The following is a 25,418-nucleotide window of genomic DNA, read 5'->3' as shown; positions in this document are numbered from 1 at the left end:
TTAAACGGCTCAGTGTGTCAGAGTAAAATGAAGAACTTTGCCTGAATAAAATATAGTCTAAAGTAAGGAAATCGTTTCCTGATTTCAATTAGGAAATATGTGGTCCAACAATCTGACACATGATTCAATTCTAACTTTCAATAATATAAACAGAAATATTAATCCGTTTCAATTACTTCAGTGGCAGTTCCCTATCATATATGCTTTTTAAATGGTATTACAGCAGTTTAGTTGGTGGACTTGTAACACAGAGAGAGAGAGAGAAAAATAGTAAAAAAAAAAATAAATAAAAAAAAGGTCAAGAAATCTTGAGTTTCATTCGTCATCAGTGCGGATCAAACTCTGGATCCTACATTTCCCATAATGCAACTCAGTAGCATCTTTCCTTGGACCTTGGACCTCACCTTCAAGCTTGATATTTCCAGTTTGTAATTCAGAGTTGCTGTTATAAAGTTGGCACTTTAAGTCTGCTGTTATAAAAAGGCCACTTGCTTTACTGTTTATTGCTCTGAACATTCCTTTTTATTATTTTGACCACCTTTAATGATTTCAATAACTTTATTTCTTGCATGTCTATAAATTGTAAATCATTTGCTTTTACTGCTCTTTCTTCTCTGAAGTTAATATTGATAGCTGATGATATGAATCGATGTTGATCACTGACAGAGTCCATAGCTGACGCACCTTTTTATTATTATTATTATTATTTCCTTGTGATGACTGGCTCCAGTTTAAAAAACCAATAGAACAGCTGTTCCTCACCAAACACACTTTATGGTTGAACTTGATGGTCTGTGTACAATAATAAAGGAAGTCTTCTTATGATCCCCACTGATCCCCATGACGACACCAGCTGTCCACCATTGGCTCCATTTGAGTGAGTGTGTCCGGAAGCGTTTGTGCGGCGGCTCCTTTAAGGCGCAGGCAGCAGCGTAGTCGTTACCAAGGCGACAAGAAATGACAAAACTCTCCGGCTCGTCTGTTTGCAGCAGCAGAGGGAGTATCCAAACTCATAACTATCACCTTAACAAACATATTCCGCGCGGTGCAGGTTAAAGTGAGTGTTTTTTTAAAAGTTACTAAATGGAGTTAAAGACGAACCTGCTTCTTCTCGACCGACAGTGATTGACTGAACAGAAAGAAACGCGACGTCTGACCAAAAACACAGGGTCGCACGCCGGTTGCCAGATAAGCCGCAAAGGCGACCTCGACTATTCAAAGTGAGTTTCTGTTTCATGCTGCAGCTCTGAAACTTGCTGCCTAACACCTGCTTCAAGACTACTGGAGGATCATTTAAAGTATGGTGATGCTTTCTGCGTGAGCAGAAAGTTCAGAAGTGTTGAAGAAAATGAGCAAAAAATATGAGTCAGCAAGCGTGTCTGAGGTGGAGGAACACATTTCCATAAAGTATGAGATCAAGAAGAGGCTTGGAAAAGGGGTGAGTGACTTTTTCTGTCTCTTAATTCACACTTTTTGTATACTGTTTGTAGCCTCTTTACATCATGTACCTGTGTATATTGCAGCTTTAAACTTTAATCTTAAGAGAAATTCCTGTAATTATCCAGACTTAAGGTCCTCAGTGAATACCAGTGTTGTAAGCACAGGGTTTATTTACTCTGGCAGGACAAACTCTTTGCAGATCAGCTGATGTCTGAGGACACTTGCTCCCTTCAGAGTTCAAACCCTTTTGTTTTTCTCTCCACTGGCACTGGTTGCCACATGACTCAAAACAGCCTAGTTTCTTTCCATAGACCGTCCACAGAGACTGACAAATTGCTGCTCTGCTTCGAAAATGGTCAGGTGGTAACTGCCACGTACTCCTGTCACATTGGCTAACTACACATACCTGAGGCCAGCAGTGACTCATGTTACACGGCTGTTAAACCTGTTTACTGTTGACTGATGAGATAGTGGTGTCCTGTACAGCGAGGCCTCAGGAAACAATAGTGAGCAGCACTGTGCCAATTGGCTTTAGAGGGTCATAAAGTGCTTTTACACTTTTTTTTGTCTTTAGCTTTGAAAGTTTCTCTGTAAATGTGCATTGCCATATTTTCCTCAGTGGCAGAGACAACAGCTGTGGAGTCACAACGGCTGTGTGAATCTGATCCACTGCCTTCAGTGACAGTGCTGCTCCTTGTGCCTCGACAATAACGGTGTGCTCTGATGCCTCACTGCTGCCTCTGATATGCTTGACTTCACCGCCTGCATCAGCAGTAGCCAGCTTTGGACACAATGACCATGTCCTTCACGTTTTTTTTTCTAGGAATATAATGATCAGATGTGCAGTTTGCATTTCACAACCAAAAGATGCATATAGTGAATTCTTAAAATGTGTTTAGGACCAATTGTCTTTAAATTGGACATTTTTAGGCCAACATCTTAGCAAAGTAGAGAATAGTTTTTTGGACCACCTTGTAGAGAAAGTGTTTTCTAAAACATGTGGTAAATAATATAAGCATAAACGTAGTGCATGAAAAATAGTGTGTTAACAGTGTTTTGTTTGTCTCAGGCTTATGGCATTGTATGGAAAGCAGTCGACAGACAGACAGGCGAGATTGTGGCCGTGAAGAAGATCTTTGATGCATTCAGGAACAGGACAGACGCCCAGGTGTGTGTTTGATGTGTCCGATCTTCATTATTGTAACTTTATTCATTCATTCATATTTTAAGTTTATTCATATTCATATTGTCACTGTGTATCTAACATCTAGCCTGATGCTTAATGATTTTTTGCATGTGACCCCTAAAAAAATTAAGCAACTTGTGCATTTGACTGCATGTTGTGACTAAGGAAAAGTGATCATTTTCATTCATTTATTTTTAAAGTTTTAGTGGCCCAAAGAGGTAAAATTATTCAGCAAATCAAAACACACAAAGAAATAGTTAAGGCGAGACAGTAAATCTAACTTTGTGTAGCAACTGCTTTTTCCTTTCTTCAGAACACTGACCCCTGCTCCCTGTTTCAATGGAACGACGAGTTTAGCTAATGATTAAATATAACAGGAGGCCTATGAGTGTCTAATTTATGGCTGCATGTCTTTTTCCCCTACTCTACAGCGGACATTCAGGGAAATCATGTTCCTCCAGGTAACAATCACAATGCACTCTTATTCTCTTAGTTTAAGATGAATAATCTCCGCCATACTCTTGACTCCTCACTTTTTGTCCAGTCCCTTCTGAATGTATTATGTGTACAGAATATCAAGTACACTTCATCTGTTCATGATGTGCAGTGATTGTTGTCAGTGAATCGATAAGCTCCATAAAATCCATCATGATGTAACAAAAACATATGCCCACTTACATGTAGGGAGCAATAGAAAAAATCCCCTTTATATTGTATCACGCCGTGCCCTTTCTACTCTGGCGCAGTACTGTTTTTTTTTTCTATTACTCTTTCATCATAGTGGAAAGATTTCTAAACTGCTTCTTCACTTTATTGTGTGAAAACCACTGAGCAATGGTATTGTCCACAACAAGTTGCAAAAATCTTCCCTGATTTAAAATCATGAATGAATAAATGATACACAAGTATGTCAGTCTGTAGTAATATCTACATTTTTGGTGCTTTTGCTAAATATTCAAAAGACTTCCAGGTGCATCAGTGTCAAAACATCTTTTATTTTCTAAATAGTTTTTTTAATTCAATATTCCACTTAACCCTTCAGCCATCTTATTATCCTAAATGAAATTTAGTGCACAGGCAGGCATTAAACACACAGTGCTGCAACTTTTTGCAATTATCGATTAATCTTCTTGATCTACAGATCACAGAAACACACTGATAACGATGTGTTTTATATCATCATTATATTATGCCTCTTTCTTTACTGACCTATATTTATGTGACCTTCAGCTGTGCCACTGTACAACGTCCCAATCAGCTGCTACCATACATATAGAGACCATTATGTAACCTCTGTTGAAACTTTCCCTGTTGTTTACACAACGTTGACATAATACCTGTAGCCAGAGTGGGCTTTCTGTGTTTGTGTTACTGAAAATCTCTCTTCTGCATGCAGGAGTTTGGAGATCATCCCAACATCGTTAAACTCCTCAATGTCATCAGAGCGCAAAATGATAAAGACATTTACCTCATCTTTGAATATATGGGTGAGTGTTGGAAGTTCTTGTGTGGTCATAGAGCTGCACACAAATCAAACATGGGGAAGAGGCTACAGTGGTTCTTTGCAGTGTAACTTGGCACTGAAATTGCAAGGTGTGTGTGAGTGTGAGTATAGATAGGCTTCTGCTTTCCTTGGCTGGCAGGCTGTCTTACTGCTGAGTCCACATATTGGCCTCCCCCCTCTCTGCAGTCTAATCCATGAATGCACACGTGCATCCCAGCACAGACCTCCACTGTTTCTCTCTGGTATTTCATTTTCAGGACACTGCTTTGTTGAAATAATTGTGTATGCAATTATAAAGGAGCATGTTTTTAGTGTATCAGTGCCAAAATCATGGCTGAGAATGATCTTGAGTTTGAGGAGGATCTGATCATTGGTGATGTTACTGTAACTGTAATCTTTGATTCCTGCTTTCTGCCAGATACTGATCTGCATGCAGTGATAAAGAAAGGTACCCTACTGAAGGACATCCACAAACGTTATGTGATGTACCAGCTCCTCAAAGCCGTCAAATACCTGCATTCAGGAAATGTTATCCACAGGGACCAAAAGGTACGCCACAATATTAAATCTTGAATTTATTTGTATCAAAGTAATAAAAACGTGCTTTTACTTTGAAATCTAATTTGGACATTTGACACCATTTTGTTTTTATTTTAATCAAAAGATTAAAAGAAATTTAAAAGATGTAGCTGCATTATAGTTGTATCTTCACTGTATCATATATTGATGTATCCAGTCCAAAATCCAAATTTATACAGTCTGCAGAGGTACAAGACAGACATTCTCACGATTAAGAAGCTGGAATCGAGGAATTTTTGGCATTTTTGTTCTTGGAAAAAATTACTTCAATGACTAATTGATGATTAAAGTAGTTGCTGATTATTATTTTTGTTGATCAACTAATTGATTCATTGTTTTAGCACAAGTGTAGACCTAAAATTTAAATCTAAATAATGTTTATATAACCAAGTCTGCAGAAAATCTGCTGACGTGACAACACAAAGTTGCCTTTGACAATGGAGACAAGAATTTCATCACTCTTTTTCTCCTATTTTTCTGTTGTTTCACCCTCTTTCCACTTCTTGTGTAATTTCTGTTTTCATACCTCGGTCCTGACCTCTTTGTACATAGGTGAAAATCAGACTAGAAGAATGTTTCTCTTGTCTGTTTTTTCCCACAGCCATCCAACGTGCTGTTGGACACTGACTGTGTAGTCAAGCTGTGTGATTTCGGCTTGGCCAGATCACTCAACCAGATCCAAGAGGACAGCGGGAATCCAGCATTGACGGAGTATGTGGCGACGCGATGGTATAGAGCTCCAGAGATCCTGCTGGGATCCACAAGGTATCAGCTGTGATGAGCATCTGTTGTCTGTATCTGTACCACAGCTTCTGCTTGTGCTTGTTCTTCACAACAGTTGATTTAACATTGATGAAGATTCCATTTTACTTCTTTGGAAAATTAATTATGAGTGTACTAGACTGTAAGAGGAGTACATCTTGTCCAAAGGTACACTAAAGGTGTAGACATGTGGAGTCTTGGCTGTATCCTTGGAGAGATGCTTCTGGGAAAAGCCTTGTTTCCAGGGACATCCACCATCAACCAAATAGAGAAAATCATGAGTGCCATACCACACCCCAGCCCAGAAGGTGATCAAAGAACTCCAGATTAATTTCATTTACTTTTAGTCATTATTCGTTGCTATGAATTAATTAAATGCAATTTGATTTCAGATGTTCTCGCTATCAAGTCTGAATATGGATCCTCTGTCATTCAGAGAATGTTACTGAAGTAAGAAAATCTTTTCTTTCATATTATTTATGTAGTGAATGTCTTGAAAGAGGTTATTTTTGTTAATTTGTATCTATGTATATACAGTACAAATAAAACCTACAATGCACCTGTTGTATTTTAACTGACCATGCATTACTTTATTTATATGTGAATACAGAGTGTGCACAGTTCATGCTTTCCCCTCTTTCTGACCAGAGCTATTTTTAGGGAGTGACGCTAACAAATTTCTTCTCCTTCACTGGGGCAATTATCATCAGAGGAGAGGGTAGTCTTTTGAGGCAGTCATTATTGCAGAGAGGCAATGGTGAAGCAGTACCAAAAACAAAACCTAAGTAATGAAATAATAAATGGATCACATTGTTAGAAAGGGTGTGTTGGATATGTGTTGCAGAGAATGGTGTGAAGTCTGAGCGAGCAAGTGCTTTGCTATATTTCCGCCCTTTGGACAGGAGAGTCTGTTAATAGTAAATGTCTCTCTGTTCTTTCAAAGGAACAGCAGTGTTAGTTAGCTATCTTTTGTTTTTTTTTCGGCCTAACATTTTTAGTCAAATCTCCTGTCTATACCCAACCCACATTCCACTGACTCACTTCCTTATGCTGCTTTTTGTATTTAAAGTGGAACTCTTTTATTCTACACATCAGTCTGTTTTTCGTATATTACTTAGGAGGAGGAGGGAGTTTTTCGAGTTTTACTGCATATGTGGAACAAGTCCGATAAATTGCTTCAAGGGGTGTCATTTGAGTCAACACACCTGATGTAGACGCCTTTCATTTGAGACAAATGCATAGGATATAAGTGCAACGATATATCATTTGTGCACTTTTCAAAATATCACTCTTCCTTTCTTCACCAGACCACAGGTGCCTTTAGAGGATCTTCTCCAGCCGTCTGTGCCTCCAGATGCTCTGGACCTGTTGAGAGGTTTACTAGTTTTCAACCCAGACAAGCGTCTGACTGCTGAGGAAGCCCTCCAACACCCATATGTAGCCAGGTATTAACCATTAAGAATTTAGTAGCTGTGGTCAGGTTTTTGTCTCAGTAGAAGTATTGTAGATATGTCTTTTTTTTATTCTCTTTAGTTTTCTTAGTTGAACAGAATCAATGAATTCTTCTGTATGCATTGCTGCCAGTGCTAGAGAGATCAATAGCGTTATTTCCATTAAACACTATAATTTATCCATAACTGTGTTTTCTGTCCCTGGAGGTTTCATAGTCCAGCCAAGGAGCCAGCTCTTAACTATGATGTAGTGCTCCCGGTGGACGATGATGTACAATTATCTGTGGTTCAGTACCGTAACAAACTTTATGAGGTATGAAATGAGTCATAAATGTTCAGAAGGCAACACTGAATTTGATTTTTACATAGTATACCATATTACAAAGAAGTCTATTGTATTTTTTTATCTGGTGACACTGATTAAACTGATAAATTTTCCTCCTTTTTACCTGCAGATGATGCTGGAGAAGAGAACTAATCAGGGGATGCTGAGGCTGCCAAAGGATGAAGACGATGTCAGCAGCAGTGAGAAACCCACTGTGAAGGAAAAAGCAGAGAAGGGCCCAGTGGCAGTGAATGGCAATGTGGACATTGTCCATGAGGGGAAAACACAACATGAAAAGAATGATGAGACAAAACCTAAACCTGGGCCTTTGAACGTGTCAGCCCTGTCTGCTGTGGAGAAGACAAATCCATTATCCAGCCCTGGCTTGGGAAAACTCACATATAACCCCATCACACATGCCCCAAGTACGTTTGAATTTATGTGTACAGATGTGTCCACACAGAACCACACAGCAAAGGTTTTTAAGGTCTGGGTTTGGACATTTACCATTTGAGAACTCTGACTTCTTTGGTTCAGTGGAGGTTAAAAATTGGTTGAAAAACATTCAAACATCTAAGTCCAGTCACAGAAACTCTATTTTTTTGGAACTAGTATCAAAAATGTAAAAAAAACAAAAAAAAAACGCAGTCCCAGGTTCTATGCCCATTTTAAAATGAGATCTAGACATTACAGCTGCATGTATTTTACATAACTCTCTTTGTACACATTCAAAAAAACTTTTCTTTTATTCATTCAGATTGTTTTGTTCAGAGTCCTACTGGTCCTCATTACCACCACACCACTGCCACCAGCAGGAGACTAGTGGAACAAACCAGTAATGGAAATGCACCCCCAACAGAGGGCACCAACGCTACTGTAGTAAGCTACAGACTTTAGTCCCTTCACTGTTCAGTTTTGTTTTCTCTTTCTGTGATGTAATCTTCCGTTTTTACACCTCAGCCAGTTATTTATGGCTACTTGAATTCTTTTTCACTTTCTGTGGAAAAATCCAATATTTTCCTCTTTCTTCTTCCCACCTTCACCAGTCCATGGACCAGATTCTCCAGCGTGGTCGCTCAGCCCCTGTGACCCATAACCGTTCCTTCTCCTTGACCCTAAATCAAATGCAGAACAACCCACTGGTTCGCAAAAATGAGCCATCCCTGACCTCTGGACTACAAGTCACATCTGCACGCCTGGTTAGTCCAATGCTCGATTTAAATATTGATTTAAACAAAGGATATCTTGTGCCTTGATGGCTTTACACAGACACAGACTAAATGTCGGTTGTGGCATGTCTAACTTTCCTTTGCTCCTTTTGTAGAACCAGCGTTCAAATCCTCAGGTCCGCGAGGCTCGGCAACCGCCACCTCCACGGTTCAGCAAGAAAGTATTTCAGAGTAACTGTAATGTGGCAGCTGCAGGCGACCCTCGAGCCAAACTGGGCAGCTATTCCCAGGCCTATGGTACCATCAACAAGACCGACCTGGACAACCTGCTTCGAGGCCGCCCTTGTAACCAGTAACTGCTGTCTTGTCAGTGGTTACAGAGGGAACGCGTGGCATATGTGTTTAACCAGATAACAAAGTTTGACTTGTACTAGGATGTTAGGCACGTGGCAAAGTGAATGAGAAACTGTAAAAAAGACTGTTAGGTCAAACACGCCTTGTATACTTTGTAGATTGTACACATTGTCTGTGACAATGAATGCATATTTATAAGAATCCAGTGTGACTTCATGTTACTTTTATCAGACTGTACCAGCAATTCATAAAAATATGTATGTATGTAGTTTCATTCAACACAAGTTGTCACTAACTGGCCCATGTTAGGTGGGTCAGTAGGTGTGTGGTAATTTGCTATGAGATGGTTGCACCACTTTAGGATATTATCAGCTGCAATGTTGAGTTGTCTACCTGTTTATCTGTAGAGATACTGTGTGTCAACATTCCTAGACACACTTGTGACACAAATAAGAAGTCAATGGGGGTCCGCAAATACTTTTTTCCCCCTACAGGGTTATACCAGCCAGCGTTTTTCATGTTGATCTATGTAGCTAATGACATCTTAATAATGTACAGTATGTACAATAAGCCAGTAGGTTTCAGATGGACACTGTATGTATGTAACATATGCAGATGTTTGAATTTATTATATGCAACAAGGAGTAATATTTCATGTGAACACAGCAGCAATAACTCTGTTCCTCTAATGTGTACAGAAAGAATGATGCTGAGTGTCTTGAACCCAGTGAAGAATGTTTAACAGATGGGTGACTGTGGCAGCAAACCACCATGAAGTTTAATAATAAACAGAGGTGGAAATACTCATCGATCATTTATGTTTGTAGAAGTACTGCAATATAACACAACAATGTAAAAATACCTGTTGCAACATTTAATATCCACCTTGAGTAAAAGTACAGACATACCACGCTAACATGAGTAAGCTTGTTAGGCAGAGAAATGTTGATATACTGTTGTATCTATTACATTTTTAGACTATTGATACTGACGCAATCATTCATTAGTAATGCTTCACTCTTGCAGTTAGTCATGGTGGAGCCAGTTTATCTACTACAGATACAGTTAGAACAATAGTTCCAGTGCCAGGTCATTTGATAAATCCAACATAAACCTGCTTTTTACTTAACTTATTACTTATTACTTATTACTTACTTATAACTTATGTTTACTTTTTTGGGGTTGAAAAGTATTTAAATCAAACGTCTAGAGGGGAAATCACTCTTTGGTATGACTGCTAACAACTCATTGACAACTAAAACATGCAGGGCCCCCGCTCCCCCTAGTAGTTGTGGCCCTAAGCAAACCGCAAAGCCTGTTTATAGCCCTGGAAACATGGCTACTTTATGTAAGGGGCTACAAGCCTAAAAGGCTAGAAACTAATAAATAATATATTGTTTTTTTCTGTGTAAGATTTTAATCTGAAAAGCAACAGCTGTGAGATAAATGTGAGTTTAAAAAAAACACAAAATATATACATTGACCTGCACATCTCCAGCGATACGCTTTGTAAAAAAAACAAAAAAAAACACTGCGTCATTATCAAAGCCGCGTGTCGTTTCGTGATAACCGGCGATTCCCACGCAGCGTCACGTGGCGACGTGGTGTAGTGGCGTCAGCAGCAGCGGCAGCAGCTCGCGACCCAGTTGTTCTCAGTCCGAGCTGGAGGAGGAGGAGGGAGAGCTGACGGTAGCTGCTGTGAAATAAACACATTAAAGGTAAGAGAGCTGGAGTCAGGAGACGGTAATACGCGCGGTGTGCTGTCTTCAATGTGCCGTGCTGCTGATAGCGAGCACTGTTGTGGTTAGCGGCAGGACGGTTAGCAGTTGTCGCCAACTGTCACCTAACAGCACCACATATGGATAACGGTCATTTAGGAAAACATGAAACACAGAGGAGAATTTACACATATTTAGATATAATGAGTCATAAATGACTAAAAAAAAAATTGAGCTGAGCTGTGTAAACGTGCAGGGGGCGCGGTGGGGGGGGGGTCGTCGTCCGGGGAAAACAACAACAACTTATTTAAAGGCTTCAACATGGCGAGCTTAGATCATCCATCGTCTGATCTCTGATATATTCTCTGTGTTTTCTACTGTGTCGTACTGGTTAGCGTGAGACCTGTGCATGTGTGTGTGTGTGTTTGATGTAACAGATGATCGCAGTGTCGCATTTATCTGCGGTGGTGAGGCCTAGATGGAGGCTGGCCCGCTGCAGGTGTACCGTTAAAAAGCATGCAGCCTCACTGTTTATGTGCTGGATTCATGTTTCAGCTTTGCTTTCCAGTCATGCATCGTCTTTAAATAGACGTCTTCACGTCCTGTTTGGACCACATTACTGCGTTTAGACGTGTTCTAAGTCATTGTACATCCATCTCTCTCTCTCTCTCTCTCTCTCTCTCTCTCTCTCTCTCTCTCTCTCTCTCTCTCTCTTTCTATCTATTTTTTTTTTTTTTTATATATATTATATATATATATTTTTTCTATTATATTATATCTATATATAATTAATTCATGTGGTGCTTTCCAACTGTAAATGATTAATGTGACCGTCACAAACATGTTTATATAACTGAAACGATTAGTTGACAAAGAAATGATCAGCAACTATTTTGAGGAGCGATTAGTCATGTTTCATTCAGTTTGCATTTACTGCTTTCCTATGATAATAGACTGAATGTGTTTTTAAGTTTTAACTGTAGTTTTATATTTGAAAGGAAGATCAACAGCCTCTCTGTTCTTCTCTGACTTCTTGTTTGTTTGTTTGTTGGGGAAAATTGGTTTGCTATTAATAATCAGCAAATATTTTGATCACCAACTGTTTCTCTTGTACCTCTACTATGGTAATTTATATATCAATTATTGTGTTAGTTAATTGGAAACTATTTTGATAATCTGTTAAACCTTTTTTTTAAATAAACAATGCTGAATATTACATATTTCCAGCTTCTCTAATGTGAGGATTTGCCTCTTTTCTCTGTATATATCACCATGAATGAAGATAGGAGGAGGAGTTTCTGCGCAGTTAGTCAGGCACTACAAGACATTTCAAGACGTCTCCCTAGATTGTGATGGACAGTTTAGATCTAGATACCTCAATTTGACACTATTATCCATATCCTGTTGTAATGTATGTATATGTAGTTGCTATCTCAGCATAAAGCCATCTCCAAGAATGCTATCTAATCCAAATCTGGCTTTTTATATACATGAGCATGACGTTCATCACAGTTCTTCCCCTAAGTTTCTCTCCTTATAATACAATTTGAAGTTGGCTCCTTGTAAATAACTGCTTGCAGCTTCTTGATCTGTTCAGGGAGGGATTTTGTTCATTAACGTTGGCCATTACAGGAGAGTTATTACTTGTGAGTAATCATTTAATTGATGAAAAAGCTCAGGAGAAGTCTAATGAGCGAGGTTAGTGGATGTTTCTGCTGTTCTGGCACCATTTGGCTTTGTAACAGACTAACATAGTCCATGAAGAATGAATTCCTATTGCAGTCGTGGAAATTACCACCTCATACTACAAAAAGCATTTTAATTGTGCCTGTCATCTTCCGTTCTCCTGTTGATCAAGAATTGGACAGCTTGGGCGTATGAGCATTTTGGATAAGCCTGTTTTGCTTACAGTTGAGTTCTGTTGGTAAGATTTGGATCTGTGGGCTTCTATTGGCCAGAGCAGTGAGGCCGAGCTGTCTTGCCAACAATGCCTCCTGAAATTGGCAACTGCTTTCACATTGTCAGGAGTGAATAGTCGATTTCTGCTCTGAGCTAGTGATGAATTGACATGCTTTGTTAGAGCTATGGCTATGCTATGTATGTACTAGCAATGTGTCCCTGCCAAGAGGAAAAAAATACTTAGTACATAATAATTTGTTACATGTGTTTCTCCAACATGTTTTAACATCCATCCATCCCTTTTCTGTAACCACTGATCCTCATCAGGGTTGCGGGAGGCTGGAGCCTATCCCAGCTGACTTATGAAATTTGGTGTTTCATGAGACGCGTGGGAAATTGCTCATCAGTCACATGATTTCTGTCGGCTTTCAACTCTGAAAGAGTCTGCAGTATAAATGTACAACCGCTAAATATTTGCACTTTCCTACATTTCAGATTCCCAATTTCTTTTCTCAACATATGGATACCAGTTTATCAGATAACAGATCAGGAGGTTTCAGAGAACAGCGACTAATTTGAAACTCTTTTTACACTCTATAAAGAGAATTGTGTTTGCAGAGATTTGAATTTTTGTTCAGCCTATGAAAACAAGTCTTTAAACCTCAGTTTTATTCTTTTAAAACCCCTTTTTTTCAGTTTTGAAATATATATTTATCCCATATAAGATAAGCTTAATATACACACTTTCATGTTATTGCTATAACAATTTGAAAAGTCTTTTCCTTTTCGAGGTTAGCTAATAAATCTGTCCTGTTCTGAATACAGATTAAAATCTCTTTCACAGTGGCAGCAGTATGTTGCCATACTAACCTACCTAAAGTGCAGCCATCTGTCACAAGACGAGGTGTCCGCAGGTCTGACATAACCAGAGCTGCTGCTGACACGGCGTGTCACGATGACAATATCTTGCCAGACTGCTGCATCGGCTGACAGATAGACAGACTGACAGTGAAACAGAGTGTGGGATTTATCTGGCAGGTGGTCAAAGTGACAATTTAATAACAGGACTCCAAAATGTTATTATGCACTGATTGCTTTGAGGAGTCTGATGAGCATTCAGTTGGTTCTGTGTTTGTGAGAAACAACCATGTGAACTCCCCATTGGCTTCCACATGCATCATTGCCGGGAAACAGCATTTTAGCTTTTAGAAAGCTTTCTTTTGTCGACGAGCGCATCATTAATCTTTGAAATGACTCTATGTCATCCTCCATCAAAGATCACAGCGCAACCTCTGTGTAGGCCCCACTGCTTTGTGCGGCGCTTCCTGTTGCATCCTGGCGTTGCTCAGGCATGCACATAGCATGTTATATATGGGTCTGTCGAGGTATTGTACTAGCCTAATTGTGTTAACGTGGCTCTCTGGCTAGCCCACTGAATCCCCCCTTTAACCTAATTCCCCCGAGCGATGGCTATCAGCAGAAGCCAGGGATGGTGGCACTGCCTTTATCCACAGCGTCGGGGCGTCTCTCCTAAGAGGATTTGAAATCTCCCATGTAATGCTTGTAAAGCTGTCCAAACAGTGCCTCAAACGGACTCTCCACTCTCAAACAAAACTGTGCTGACTGGATTGAATTTCACCACCTTTGCAAGAGAGAGAAGTGAAACTATTGCGGTCGTTCAATTGGTATTGTGCACTTGTCTGACAGATGACTTAACATCCTGACAGAAGTGTCATAACCTTTTTTACTTTGAAACGCTGTTGGTTTTCTTTGTGCAAGACCACTTTTTTTTTTTTTTTTTTACACTTCTCAGTTTTTAAATCAGTTCCTTTTTTCAGTGGCTGCCGACACATGTATCAATCTTTGATGATTGCTGTCTCTGCTGACCCAGCTGTCGTGACTTCTTGCACATGTTTTGTCATTAATGTCCCATTCTCACAACAGCGTGGTGTGTTATTATGGAGGTAATCCATCATGCACAGATGAAATGCTACAAACAGACCAGTGTATATTATTTCAGGACTTTAAAATGAGATCACTTCTGTTAAACATGACCTACAAGATAATCTTAAGCTTTTGCTACAGTTTGGAAATATGGATGAAAACTGGCACAGTAATACTTCTTTCTGTTGTCCAACCTGTTTTGGAGATTCTGACCTTATGCAGTATGTAACCGCGTTTAATAATTGATCAACCTAAGAAAAATCACTATTTTGATTTATCGCTTAAGTCATTTTTAAAGCGAAGTACAAAATATAACTCCTCAGTCAGCGTGTTTCTGCTTTTTGTTGTCATGTGACGATCTTCTTTGAGATTCTCACTGTTGAAAAACAAGCAATTTGATGATTACCTTGAGCCAAAGGAAGTCATTTTTTTCCGACGTTACATAGCTAACAGATTAATGGAATTATAATAATTAATAATACACTGCGTCATCAACTAACAGTTAACAATAAAATTCAGAAACCTCAGCCCTAACATGGATGCCATACTTAAATGCTTTTCATGGACATTGGATAGGGTGGGGATCACATGCTTTGAACTGTGTGTGTCACATGATTAGTTTGATCAATTGACACGTGTCCTGTCTTGTGTGATGCAAGCGAACACAATCGTTGACGTGTTACAGAATAGCTGAGTAGGGTTGAGTTGGTCAATCAGATCAAAAGAGTGATCGTTGAAGATAGACTACAGTGAAACATTTACAGATACATAAGTTGATTTTTAAAGTAATTCAGTGAAACTGCTGCACTCTGTGTACTGTATGCCGCCCTTACACAACCATGGTTGCCTTGGGCAAATGTTGCATTGGGATTTGGCTTCTCCGATAAGGATTGTAATCTGTTATGATCTTAATGGAGACTGTCAGAGCCGGCACTCGTCATGTTTGTCTGCTGTGTCTCACTGCACTGTACTAGTGATGGACAGACAGGGATCATGAGGACACACACAGGAGTCTGGATGTGATTTGCCAGGGTGAAATAGAGCAGCGTTGCATAACACTCGCTGTTAATTCAGTGTGGCCTGAAAGGAGGGAAGGAGTTGGATGGAGGGATTATGAGAAACAGGACTGAGAGTGTGTTTTGGCATGTATGCACGCTATACACATCTGTACCATGAATATCCTCAAGCTGTATTCTAAACAGCACTGGTCTATGCACCACTGTGAAGTCAGTCTACTGTCTACTCAAGCTCTGTCATCTTTTAAAGTCAGCAATCAGCCGAATGGCTTTTGGCTCCAATCCTGCTCAGCAGAATCTTTCCTCAGGAGACCGCAGGCCTTTTATATGAAACCTGCACAGCACATTTGAAATCTGCCCTCACTACAGAGAGATTTCTGTTTTCTGTTGTGCCGCCCTGTGTCATTCATCTACTCTAGATGCTTCATTAGCATTACAGACTGCAATATAAATGGCACAGAGACCTGTTGACCGGTTGTGCACGGAGTCATGTGGGGGATGGGACACTGCAGTAATGGTCAATATATCAGGTGTCTTCCTGAAGCAAAGCAGATTAATAATACATTTGGTTACCAAGGCTACACTTGCGTCCATGGTAACACTGTTAGCAGCTCAGTGGTCAGTGTTCCCCATCCCGTTTTCTCTCGCACCATCCATCCCTGCTTCACGATGTCTTCCGGCCTCAGAGTCAGTGTGTGACAGTTTTATGGAGGTATGAATGTAAGTTTCCTTTGAGATCAGGTTCAGTCACATGAATCCCCTATTTTTACTGTTAGAGTAAAAAAGATTCAGGAAACCTCAGGTTGAACTTTGTTATTTGGAAAGTTGCATAATACCACAGTTCGGGGGTTCACTCATTTCTGCCTCTAAATTTTCTTCATCACCCACCTCCGGTTGACAGAAAGCGAAAATTTCATTTTCAAAATGAATCTTTCCTATTATGACGATTTGCAGCTTTACTTTGCTTTATGTTCTAATAAACTAAACATATTTGAGTTTTACACTTTAGACAGCATGTTAGTCTCTGGCAAACTCATAAACAGAAAAATGAAATAGAATAATCAGCAGCCCTAAGTGACAGTCAAAGTGGGAGCACTGTTTTTATAAACCCAACAGGGTGAGGGAGTTTTGGGTCACACAAATAAAGTTACAGTGTGGTTTCATGATTTATTATCTAGGTGCACATCAAATTCATACTCAACGCAGTCAAGTAGTACATCATTATTATTATTATTATTTTTTTTTCTTGTCTGTGCAGTCAGCTCTGTCTGTGGTTGTGGCACTTTTTGTGGCACAGGTGCACTTTGAGAGCAAAATAATCATAATCTATAACGAACTTTGTTGTTGCTTTGTAAACGATTTTGTGCTCTAGAAAACAACAGGAGTATAGTCATGAACACACCAGTAGATACGTAGCTATGAATAGTGATTACATGACATGAGATTTCCTTTTAAACATTTTAAAATGTAAAATACTGTTTAGACGCTGGCTTGGCTGAATACCTGATGGTTCAATTTTATTGAGAGATGTGCATCCACAATGGCCAGTATACCCACTAATGAACATTTTAAATTCAGTATTTAATCTTTAGTCAGTGTCAGTCCATAATTATAACTAAACCCTGACTGAGAGACTAGATAATTATTGTCTGACTGGGAGTTTTCGTTTCTATAGAGCTGAAATGAGAAACACTGAGTCAAATGCCCCTCCCTTAACCGTTCCTTAGCATGACGCAAGTGTCTTATCTGATGTTTCTGATGACTCTCTAACCTGATCACTATCACTATCTGATTTTCTGTGAAATGTCACAGGATGTAGTAAATGACTCATACATTTCTTCTCTCCCTTCTCCACTTGAGTGTCCGAAACAATGCTTTTAATATTTTATGTGTATCACGTTTTCATGTGCAAGCCTCAGAAGATTCAGTATCAGTGTCCATATTTCTTTGACTTCTTCAGAGGTCCCCATGAAGATCAATCAAATCATATTTTATCTAAACAAAATGTATATTTTAGCAGACTACACTGATAAAATAGCATAAAATAGTATTGCATAAGTGCTGTAGCTCTGCTTCATACCGCTGTCCTCTCTTTCTGCTGTATCGTCTGATTCCCTGTCACCTTTTTAATCAGTCAGATGCAGTGTGTCTTTGCCAGTTTGGCCTAGATATTGTACCGTCATTACTTTTTCTCCGCTTCCTTCTGGGAAATATAATAAAGACGTAGAAATTCATCGTCTCACCTGTTTCTTTTATGTTTGTGCTTCATACAGATGTTTTAAGTGAACTAAACCTGATTCTGCTTTCCTTCTCATAGATTGTTCCAGCAGCAGAGTGAGCCTTTTCCCCCCACACCATGTCTCAGGACAAGAGTGGATACCCAATCATGGGTGAGGCCAACCCACTTCACAACAATGTCTATGGACCCCCTCAGCCAGGTTTCGGCATGCCCCCTCCCAACTACAGCCAAGCCCCAGGGGGACCGTATCCACCAGCAGCCGGGTATGGACAGCCAGGCTTCCCCCAGGCAGGCCCAGGTTTCGCACCGGGCCCCTACCCTCAGATGCCTTACCCTCAGATGCCCTACCCACAGGGACCCTACCCCCAGGGGCCTTATCAGCAGGGACACGCACAGCCAGGCTTTCCCGGCGACCCTATCGGTGAGTGTTAAGAAGTAAAGATGTGAGGCATTTCATGAATAGAATTTTCTCTTTCTAGACTATAGCGGGGCGGTACCTCTGCAAACGTGAACACATTGTATTGTTTTACTCTGCTTTTACTTAGTTTTCACTTCCTTTGGCAAAAACCAATGAGCTCAGCTCAAGTTCATTTATTACATTACAAGTTAACTTTACTTATTATTTACTTAAAATGTTTCTTCTTGGCTCCATGAAGCTGTTTCCATGTCAAATATTCCAGCTTTAATAAAACTAAAACAACTGTGTAAGCTTATTTTCATCACATATAAAACATATTGTAGCACATATGGCTGGCAAATCAATAAGATACCTCAATCATAGCATTTTGACAACTCCACAGATGTGTCCATTTGTTTAGCCTAGTTTTTTTTTTTTTTAACTTCAATAGTCGTTGTTGTTGTTCTCTAGGTCCTGCTGACAGCCCTGGTTACCATGGTGATGGGCCTCCATCTTACTATGACAACGAAGAGTTTACCAACTCTGGCTTTGAGGACAAGAGCATCCGACAAGCCTTCATCAGAAAAGTAGGTCTTTTCTCCGTGCCAAATAGATGACATGGGTCTGACAAAGAAGGAAACGTAGCGACTAATGTGTTAATCTAAACCTAGAAATGTCTTCCGTTCTCCTCTTTCTCACCAGGTCTTCTCGGTACTCACAGTGCAGCTGATGGTCACTTTCTCCTTCGTAGCCGTCTTCACTTTTGTCGACGAGGCCAAGTACTTTGTGAGACGTAATCCGTGGACATACTACGTGTCCTACGCAGTCTTCTTCGTGTCTCTGATCGTCCTCAGCTGCTGTGGAGATTTCCGCCGCAAGCACCCCTGGAACTTGGTTGCACTGGTAAGAACATTGTCTAAACAGACAAGATAAGTCAGCAGATTTCAGTCATGCATACATTTTGTGTGCCATATTGATGTACAATATGCACACGAGTCATTGTTTGTGAGTCTGTTCAATTCCAGCACTGATCTATAATAAACACCATATAGATTGTAGTAGATCTATGTTTCCGCTATCACAGGCCCACAAAGGGTGTGCCCTGCAGCCAAAGTTCAGCCAGAGCTGTGCTGTGCAAGCCATTGAAAATAATGTGTTTCGAAGCACAGTGCTGCATTTGTCGCGTTCTGTCTTGAAGGCACATGAGGCATGAAGCCAGGACTGCAGCTGGAAGGTGAATCAGCTTGCAGAAAGTATTGACATGGCATTCATTTGGCAACCATTCATTTCTGGGTAATTTTACCTGCACTGAGCCAGTGCCATGGGTAAGTGGATTAAAACACAGCTCAGATAAATACAGCAGATTTCGTGACATGTCACAGCAGGAAAAACACACGTGTAAATAATGAAACTGATGGTGGCTGGATTCCATCTAGGTAGCAGCTTCACTTGCAGGGTGCTGGTATAGTGCATGCTGGATCACTATCACAGTCTCATGACTCACTGAGACAACAAATAGAGCAGAGCAGTCATTAATGTTGTTAGTGACACCTGTTCTTTTCCTTCAGGTCAGAAGGTCTGCTGTGAAATAGGACTGTAGTGTAGGGTGATTCAGCATTAGTATGTGTTCAGTATTTAAGTGTGAAATAAAGCTAATGAAAACATTTCAAACAGGCAGGCTGTAGATCACTTTGACACAAACTACATACAGTTTAAATACTGGATTTCCTTCAAAATTACTGCTTTGAAACTGTCACCTGAACCTACAACATGTAAAGTGTGTTTACTTGCCTGTGTGTTGTCCGTGTCTTTCAGTCCATCCTGACCCTCAGCCTCTCCTACATGGTGGGCATGATCGCCAGCTTCTATGACACCGAGACTGTCATCATGGCTGTGGGCATCACCGCAGTGGTCTGCTTTACCGTCGTCCTCTTCTCACTACAGGTCAGTGCACACAAATAGCTGCTTGAATAAATGAATTTAAATGTGTCACGTACCCACAGTACGGTGGGCAATCCATTTCATCCCACACACTCTTACACAGCGATCTCATAATTTTACAAATATAGCTCACTGCTTTTTAATCTTCTGTAGTTCATCTGTTTATTGGTGGATACACTGAACATATTTTATTCACATAAACTGTTTACATATCACTTAGCTCAGAAACACAGTTAAAGGTGCTGATGTGGGGCTCTCACACTGTATCACAGACCAGACTTTCAATGAAAATGAAAAATTTACAACCTAGAACTGTTATTATAATATTGTGAGTGATTATGACTAAAGATTGTAACTTGGCTGAGTATTTTGGACAGCTTTTTACTTTTGAATTAAAATCCCTGCGTCCTTAAAGTGCTGGGTCTTATGTCTTATCACAGCTCATATTTTCCAACATCCTGTTTTTTCCCCCTTCTTCACCACAGAGCAAGTACGACTTCACTTCCTGTCGAGGCGTGCTGTTCGTGTGCCTCATCGTGCTGTTGCTCTTCTCCATTCTCTGCATCTTCTTCCGCAACAGGATCTTGCACATCGTCTACGCGTCACTGGGGGCTCTGCTCTTCACCTGCGTAAGTGTCACACTTGTATGGTATCCGAGGATAACGGCCATCCTTTTCTCTTCATTTATAATTCCAGTGGCTGTTGCTTGTATTCACTTGCACGTTCCAGATTTGATTGAACAGTAATGATCACTTGGATATAATTACATGAGCATGGGCAGTAAATTTCATCAAAGGTCTAATCTGGAAGTTCATTATCCAGTTGGGTAATTTGATATTTATGGGGTAATGGCGTCCACTCGTCTGGATACAGTTAATAGACAGCTGGCATACAGACGGATTTCCACCTTCCAGATGTGTGTATTCTGCTCAAGAAGGGATAATTAAACCTGCAGAATGTTGGAGTAAAGAACAACGTGGGTAGGAAAAATATTTATGGCCTGCAAGAGGAAAGTGGAACACTGACTTTGTTATTAAGATCTGAATATTTGATCATGTGTTATAAGAGCTGAAATCAACCAAAACATCTGTTAAAACACTGTGAAGATTAGATTATATGCAGGTTGGACCAAAAGAAGAGACGAGTAGAATTTAAAAAACAACCTGTGAAGCCTAACGTGAAAGGATGGTGTTACTAACGCTCATCATTGCGTGGGCCGTTTAAACTGACAACAGCTTGCATTGGTGGTACTTCAGGTACCCATCAGATGATGAAAGATAACCCAGGGAGTCAATGTCAGGTGCCCAAACACAGCTACATGGTTTATAATATTACTAGAAATGACTAATGCCACTCTTTTTTTTCTTTTTTTTCTTCTCTGCAGTTTTTGGCTGTGGACACTCAGCTTCTTCTGGGCAACAAGAAGCTGGCCCTGAGTCCAGAGGAGTACATTTTTGCTGCCCTCAACCTCTACACCGACATCATCAACATTTTCCTTTACATCCTGGCTATCGTGGGCCGCTCCCGTGAATGAGCCTGACCTCAAAAGAGAGCAGGAGGGGGATAAAGAATGCTTCCCTTTATTGAGAAATATTGCTAACATTCCCTTTTCTCTCTGAGTCTGTCTAATATCTCTTAATTTTTTTTCACATACTCATCGTTTCCTCTCTTATCACACACACACACGTTCTTTTTTTTTTTTTTTCTAAAGAGATAGTTGCACTGTGGAGGAAATGCAGCTGAGACGGACACTATCTACCACAAATCTTGCCATTAACGACAGATCGTAATGATCTGTCTTTTCCTCGGTTTTGACCACCCTGCTTGCTGTTACTGTCCTTTGCTTTTACTAAAACAAACGTCTACATTACCTACCGCCCAACTTCCAGTTTGGCTCAGCGCATACAGTATAAAACATGTCATCCTGTGGGTGCTTGGCACTCGGCCTAGCCTCACTGCAGAGATTAAACAGGAAAAAGAGTGGGGAAGGTACTGGTAGCGCTTAATATTGATGTAAACCAGCTTTGCCTGAAGAGAAGAAGATGCTAGAAATACCCATCTCCTTTAATCTGTCTGTTTTCCCAAACGTATCTCTCCCTTTCAGCCTGCTGGTGTAAAGTAACTCTGCATGGCATTGTTGGAAACACCACTAAAGATGTGATATGATTCTCTAGAACTACCAGAGGAATTCCTCTAGCTTGCTTCTCACGGCTGTAAATAGTTATGTGTATTACTGTATATGATGCCAATATTCCCCCTGCCCCTGAAAGGCATGCTGGAGTGATTCATATGGATGTGTTGCTTTTTGGGAAAAATATGCTCTGATATCAGAACTTTGCTTACCCAGTATAATAACTAAAACCTTTTAATGGCAAAAGAATGAAGATAAATGTTGGATGTAGACAAACATAAACAATACAATACAATACAAGCTATATATTCTTACAGAATATCTTTTCAAAAGGAAGCCAAACTTTTGTTCTGAAATGGTTTCTGTGATCCCAAAGCTGAGGCGTACCCCTGTCTTTTACTGTCCTCACTAATTTCCTCTCATCTAGTCATTAACGTGATGTGACAATTCAGTGCTGTATTTATTTTTTACTCATTACAACTAATGTGAAATGATATTGAGGTATTGGCATTTCTGACCACTTTTGTAAAGAGCTGATCTAAGTTTCAGAACTTCTGAATTCGTGGACACCAAGCATGAAGGAAATATAACCTGTAATGTGTCTATTTATTGGAGCTTAACGTAGATAACAGGGTTGCTTTGAAATGGCTATAAGCTGGCATTGAAGAAAACAAACAGACTGTTGTTTGGAAATGTACACATCATTATTTAAGTTCTTTATGAAACCATACCAAGTACACTCACAAAGTGAAACAGGCAAAAGGAATAAACACTGGAAACTGGAAGCCAGAGTACTCTGACACACTCACAACTTGAATGATAACATGGACAAAAAATTTTTTATTGTGTACATTCTGTTTTGATTTTTTCATCTCTTGCATGACCTTCTGTTATTTGCATGTGCTGATAATGCACACTGTACAGGTATTCCTGTTCTGGAGCGACACAGTGTTGTTTGGCAACCCTGTTAAACTTTTTTTTAACTCTTGTGTTTGTATCTAACTAACGTGTATGTGTATATAGATCTCCTTAGTGGTTTGATGTGTATAGATAAAGTAATTTGGGGCTTTGTAGGTATGTTTGCATTGTATATTTGCATTAAATTAAAGTGGAACCGCAATCCTCTACACTGCTGTTCGCTTTTCATTAAAACTTACACAATGTAAATGTGTCGAACTCTGTGTATTCATTTATGTTTCAACTGTTTGGCAGGAAACCACACATCAGATAAGGAAGAACATGCTCCATCCCGTGAACACATTTTTTCTCATGAAATACACCAGCATGTTTTTGATTGTAATTACAAGAGGCTGACCACTAAATCCACAATATAATATATATAATATATAAAGATATGTTTGACTTCATTGCCAAACATTGGTTATCAGTAACAGAGCTCCGTCACATCCGTCACATTTCTTAAGTTATTTAGAACTTTAGAGTTTTTTTTAATGTCAGGTTTGTATTTAAAAATCAGGATAATAAACTTTATTTTATAGCACCTTACAAAACACTGTTACAAAGTGCTTTACAACAAAGCATGATGTTTGTACTTTATATTACATAGACATTATATACTGTCATTAATGCTCGTCTTCCAATAAGAACACTAACCTAAACATGGTTGATTGCAGTTTTAGTAACAATGAAAGAAATAAATGAAGATCATCTCTTAGTAGCAGCTGGTATGGGCAAAAAGACATCTCACTAAATGTGGACAGAAAAGTCCTCCTTATAACATGGTAATATCCATTCTTATGAAAAGTTATTTTAAGCTGAATAAAGAAAAATCCTGAAATGAATTTAGTCAGAAGTAAAAAGTAAAAACAGTAAAATGCTCTGCAACAGGACAATCACTTTATTTACTTTACACGTTTATTTACATGTTTACATGTTATTATTACATCATTTTTTTTGTGTTTATTATTCTACACTGAGGTCTGTAGGGACTTGGAGGTTGAACGGTTCAAGTCCAGTATGGACTAAAGTTGTAAATATTACGAGAATAAAGAAAGCAGTGATTTCCTCCAAGTCCACCTGGTTCCTTCTGCGGAAAAGATGCATTTTCTTGCATATTCTTTTTTAAGTCCTTATACTTATGACAATGTGATGCTGATGTGTCAAAAATATTAAGTATCTCCATGTTTGTAAAACCTATACTAAAGTACAATTCTACAAAATGCTCCACAGCCCTCATAATAATTTCAAATAATAAAAAAAATCATTTGTGTACATCAAACTTTTTCATGCTCATTAGAATTATCTTTATTTTATTATTTATTCATTAGTCGATGTTTTCCTTAACGTAATTTTTACACTTTGCAGTCATCTCATGGGCCGGATCGGACCCAATGTTTGACAATGTTGGATCCAGACAAAAGCAACATCGTAGCATTCTTTGAAGGTTTCAGGTTCCACGACCTCTCCTGCCTGACCTTTGAAATGCTGGACAAGAGCTTGTTGGACTTGATGATGGAGCAGCAGAGAACAATGCATCTGAATGAAATCCGCCCTATAACCCACCAGCTCCTGGTAGCATTTGATGCCCTGAAGAGCATTGGCATCCTCCATTTGGATTTGAAGCCGGATAACATCATATTCGTAAATTATAAGGATCATCCTTTCAAACTGAAGCTTATTGACTTCGGACTGGCCCAACGAGTGAGTGAAGTGCAGGTCGGAATGATTATACAGCCTCTTTCATATCAGGCTCCAGAGGTGGCCTTAGGGCTCCCTCTCTCTGAAGCCATGGCCATGTGGGGAGTGGGATGCGTTATGGCATTTATGTATTTTGGTGCCCACCTCCTACCTTACTGTCCATATGACTGGATGAGAACCACAGTGCACCTGCTGGGTCAGCCTGATGACAGTGTGCTGAGTGCTGGAAAATACACATCAACATTTTTCAGCAAGAAAGATGATTCCAGTCCCGGATGGAGACTGAAGTCACCAGATGAGTATGAAGAGACAACAGGTGTCGAACCCGAAATCAGGCGAGAACGAGAACTTGGATGATGCCGTACAAAGCTACCCAGAAGAAAGAAAGGATGTTGAGTACCAGGACAGGATGGCATTTCTAAGCCTCCTGAAGTCATGTTTAAATCTGGATCCTCAGACAAGAGCTACTCCCAGGGAAGCCATGATGAACCCTTTTATTTCAATGGCTCATCTGGTAGACATGATGGCCACCTGCTCACATGATGATGAGGCACTTCAGATCATGTATTATTCCCAACATCTGGTTGAATCGGACGAGTCTCTCAGTGACAGTGGCATGGAAAGCTATTGTTCACTGACACTGGCGGGAGCTGGCTCTATTCCTGAGAATTGGCGGGAGCTGGCTCTATTCCTGAGAATTCCAGT

At 39.8% G+C, this 25,418-nt stretch overlaps 2 protein-coding genes across 2 annotated transcripts; both read left to right on the top strand.

Annotated features, from left to right (window-relative positions):
• The first annotated feature begins 900 nt into the window (after window positions 1–900).
• mapk15 (mitogen-activated protein kinase 15) lies at window positions 901–9,575 on the top strand. Its single transcript, XM_010737922.3, has 14 exons — window positions 901–1,438; window positions 2,510–2,608; window positions 3,058–3,087; window positions 4,023–4,113; window positions 4,549–4,679; window positions 5,311–5,474; window positions 5,640–5,779; window positions 5,864–5,921; window positions 6,779–6,916; window positions 7,130–7,235; window positions 7,378–7,672; window positions 8,005–8,126; window positions 8,294–8,446; window positions 8,572–9,575. Exons 1-14 carry the CDS (start codon window positions 1,349–1,351, stop codon window positions 8,770–8,772), a joined length of 1,818 nt encoding a protein of 605 aa, XP_010736224.2. The 5' UTR covers window positions 901–1,348; the 3' UTR covers window positions 8,773–9,575.
• Window positions 9,576–10,333: 758 nt separating this feature from the next.
• On the top strand, window positions 10,334–23,182 carry grinaa (glutamate receptor, ionotropic, N-methyl D-aspartate-associated protein 1a (glutamate binding)). Its single transcript, XM_010737921.3, has 7 exons — window positions 10,334–10,488; window positions 17,665–18,007; window positions 18,455–18,570; window positions 18,686–18,886; window positions 19,799–19,927; window positions 20,410–20,553; window positions 21,309–23,182. Exons 2-7 carry the CDS (start codon window positions 17,704–17,706, stop codon window positions 21,456–21,458), a joined length of 1,044 nt encoding a protein of 347 aa, XP_010736223.1. The 5' UTR covers window positions 10,334–10,488; window positions 17,665–17,703; the 3' UTR covers window positions 21,459–23,182.
• The last annotated feature ends 2,236 nt before the right edge of the window (window positions 23,183–25,418 follow it).

The sequence above is a fragment of the Larimichthys crocea genome, chromosome XIII, assembly GCF_000972845.2.
Source record: "Larimichthys crocea isolate SSNF chromosome XIII, L_crocea_2.0, whole genome shotgun sequence".
Classification (NCBI taxonomy): domain Eukaryota; kingdom Metazoa; phylum Chordata; class Actinopteri; family Sciaenidae; genus Larimichthys; species Larimichthys crocea.
Note: the sequence above shows the minus strand (reverse complement) of the source record. Positions and strands in the feature narration are given on the sequence as shown.

Excerpts from the sequence above, each read along its gene's own strand:
- grinaa (XM_010737921.3), top strand. The coding sequence starts at position 17,704 with ATGTCTCAGGACAAGAGTGGATACCCAATCATGGGTGAGGCCAACCCA. Across the intron at positions 18,008-18,454 it reads CTTTCCCGGCGACCCTATCG|GTCCTGCTGACAGCCCTGGT; the intron begins GTGAGTGTTAAG and ends GTTGTTCTCTAG. Across the intron at positions 18,887-19,798 it reads CCTGGAACTTGGTTGCACTG|TCCATCCTGACCCTCAGCCT; the intron begins GTAAGAACATTG and ends CGTGTCTTTCAG.
- mapk15 (XM_010737922.3), top strand. The coding sequence starts at position 1,349 with ATGAGCAAAAAATATGAGTCAGCAAGCGTGTCTGAGGTGGAGGAACAC. Across the intron at positions 1,439-2,509 it reads AGAAGAGGCTTGGAAAAGGG|GCTTATGGCATTGTATGGAA; the intron begins GTGAGTGACTTT and ends TGTTTGTCTCAG. Across the intron at positions 6,917-7,129 it reads CAACACCCATATGTAGCCAG|GTTTCATAGTCCAGCCAAGG; the intron begins GTATTAACCATT and ends CTGTCCCTGGAG.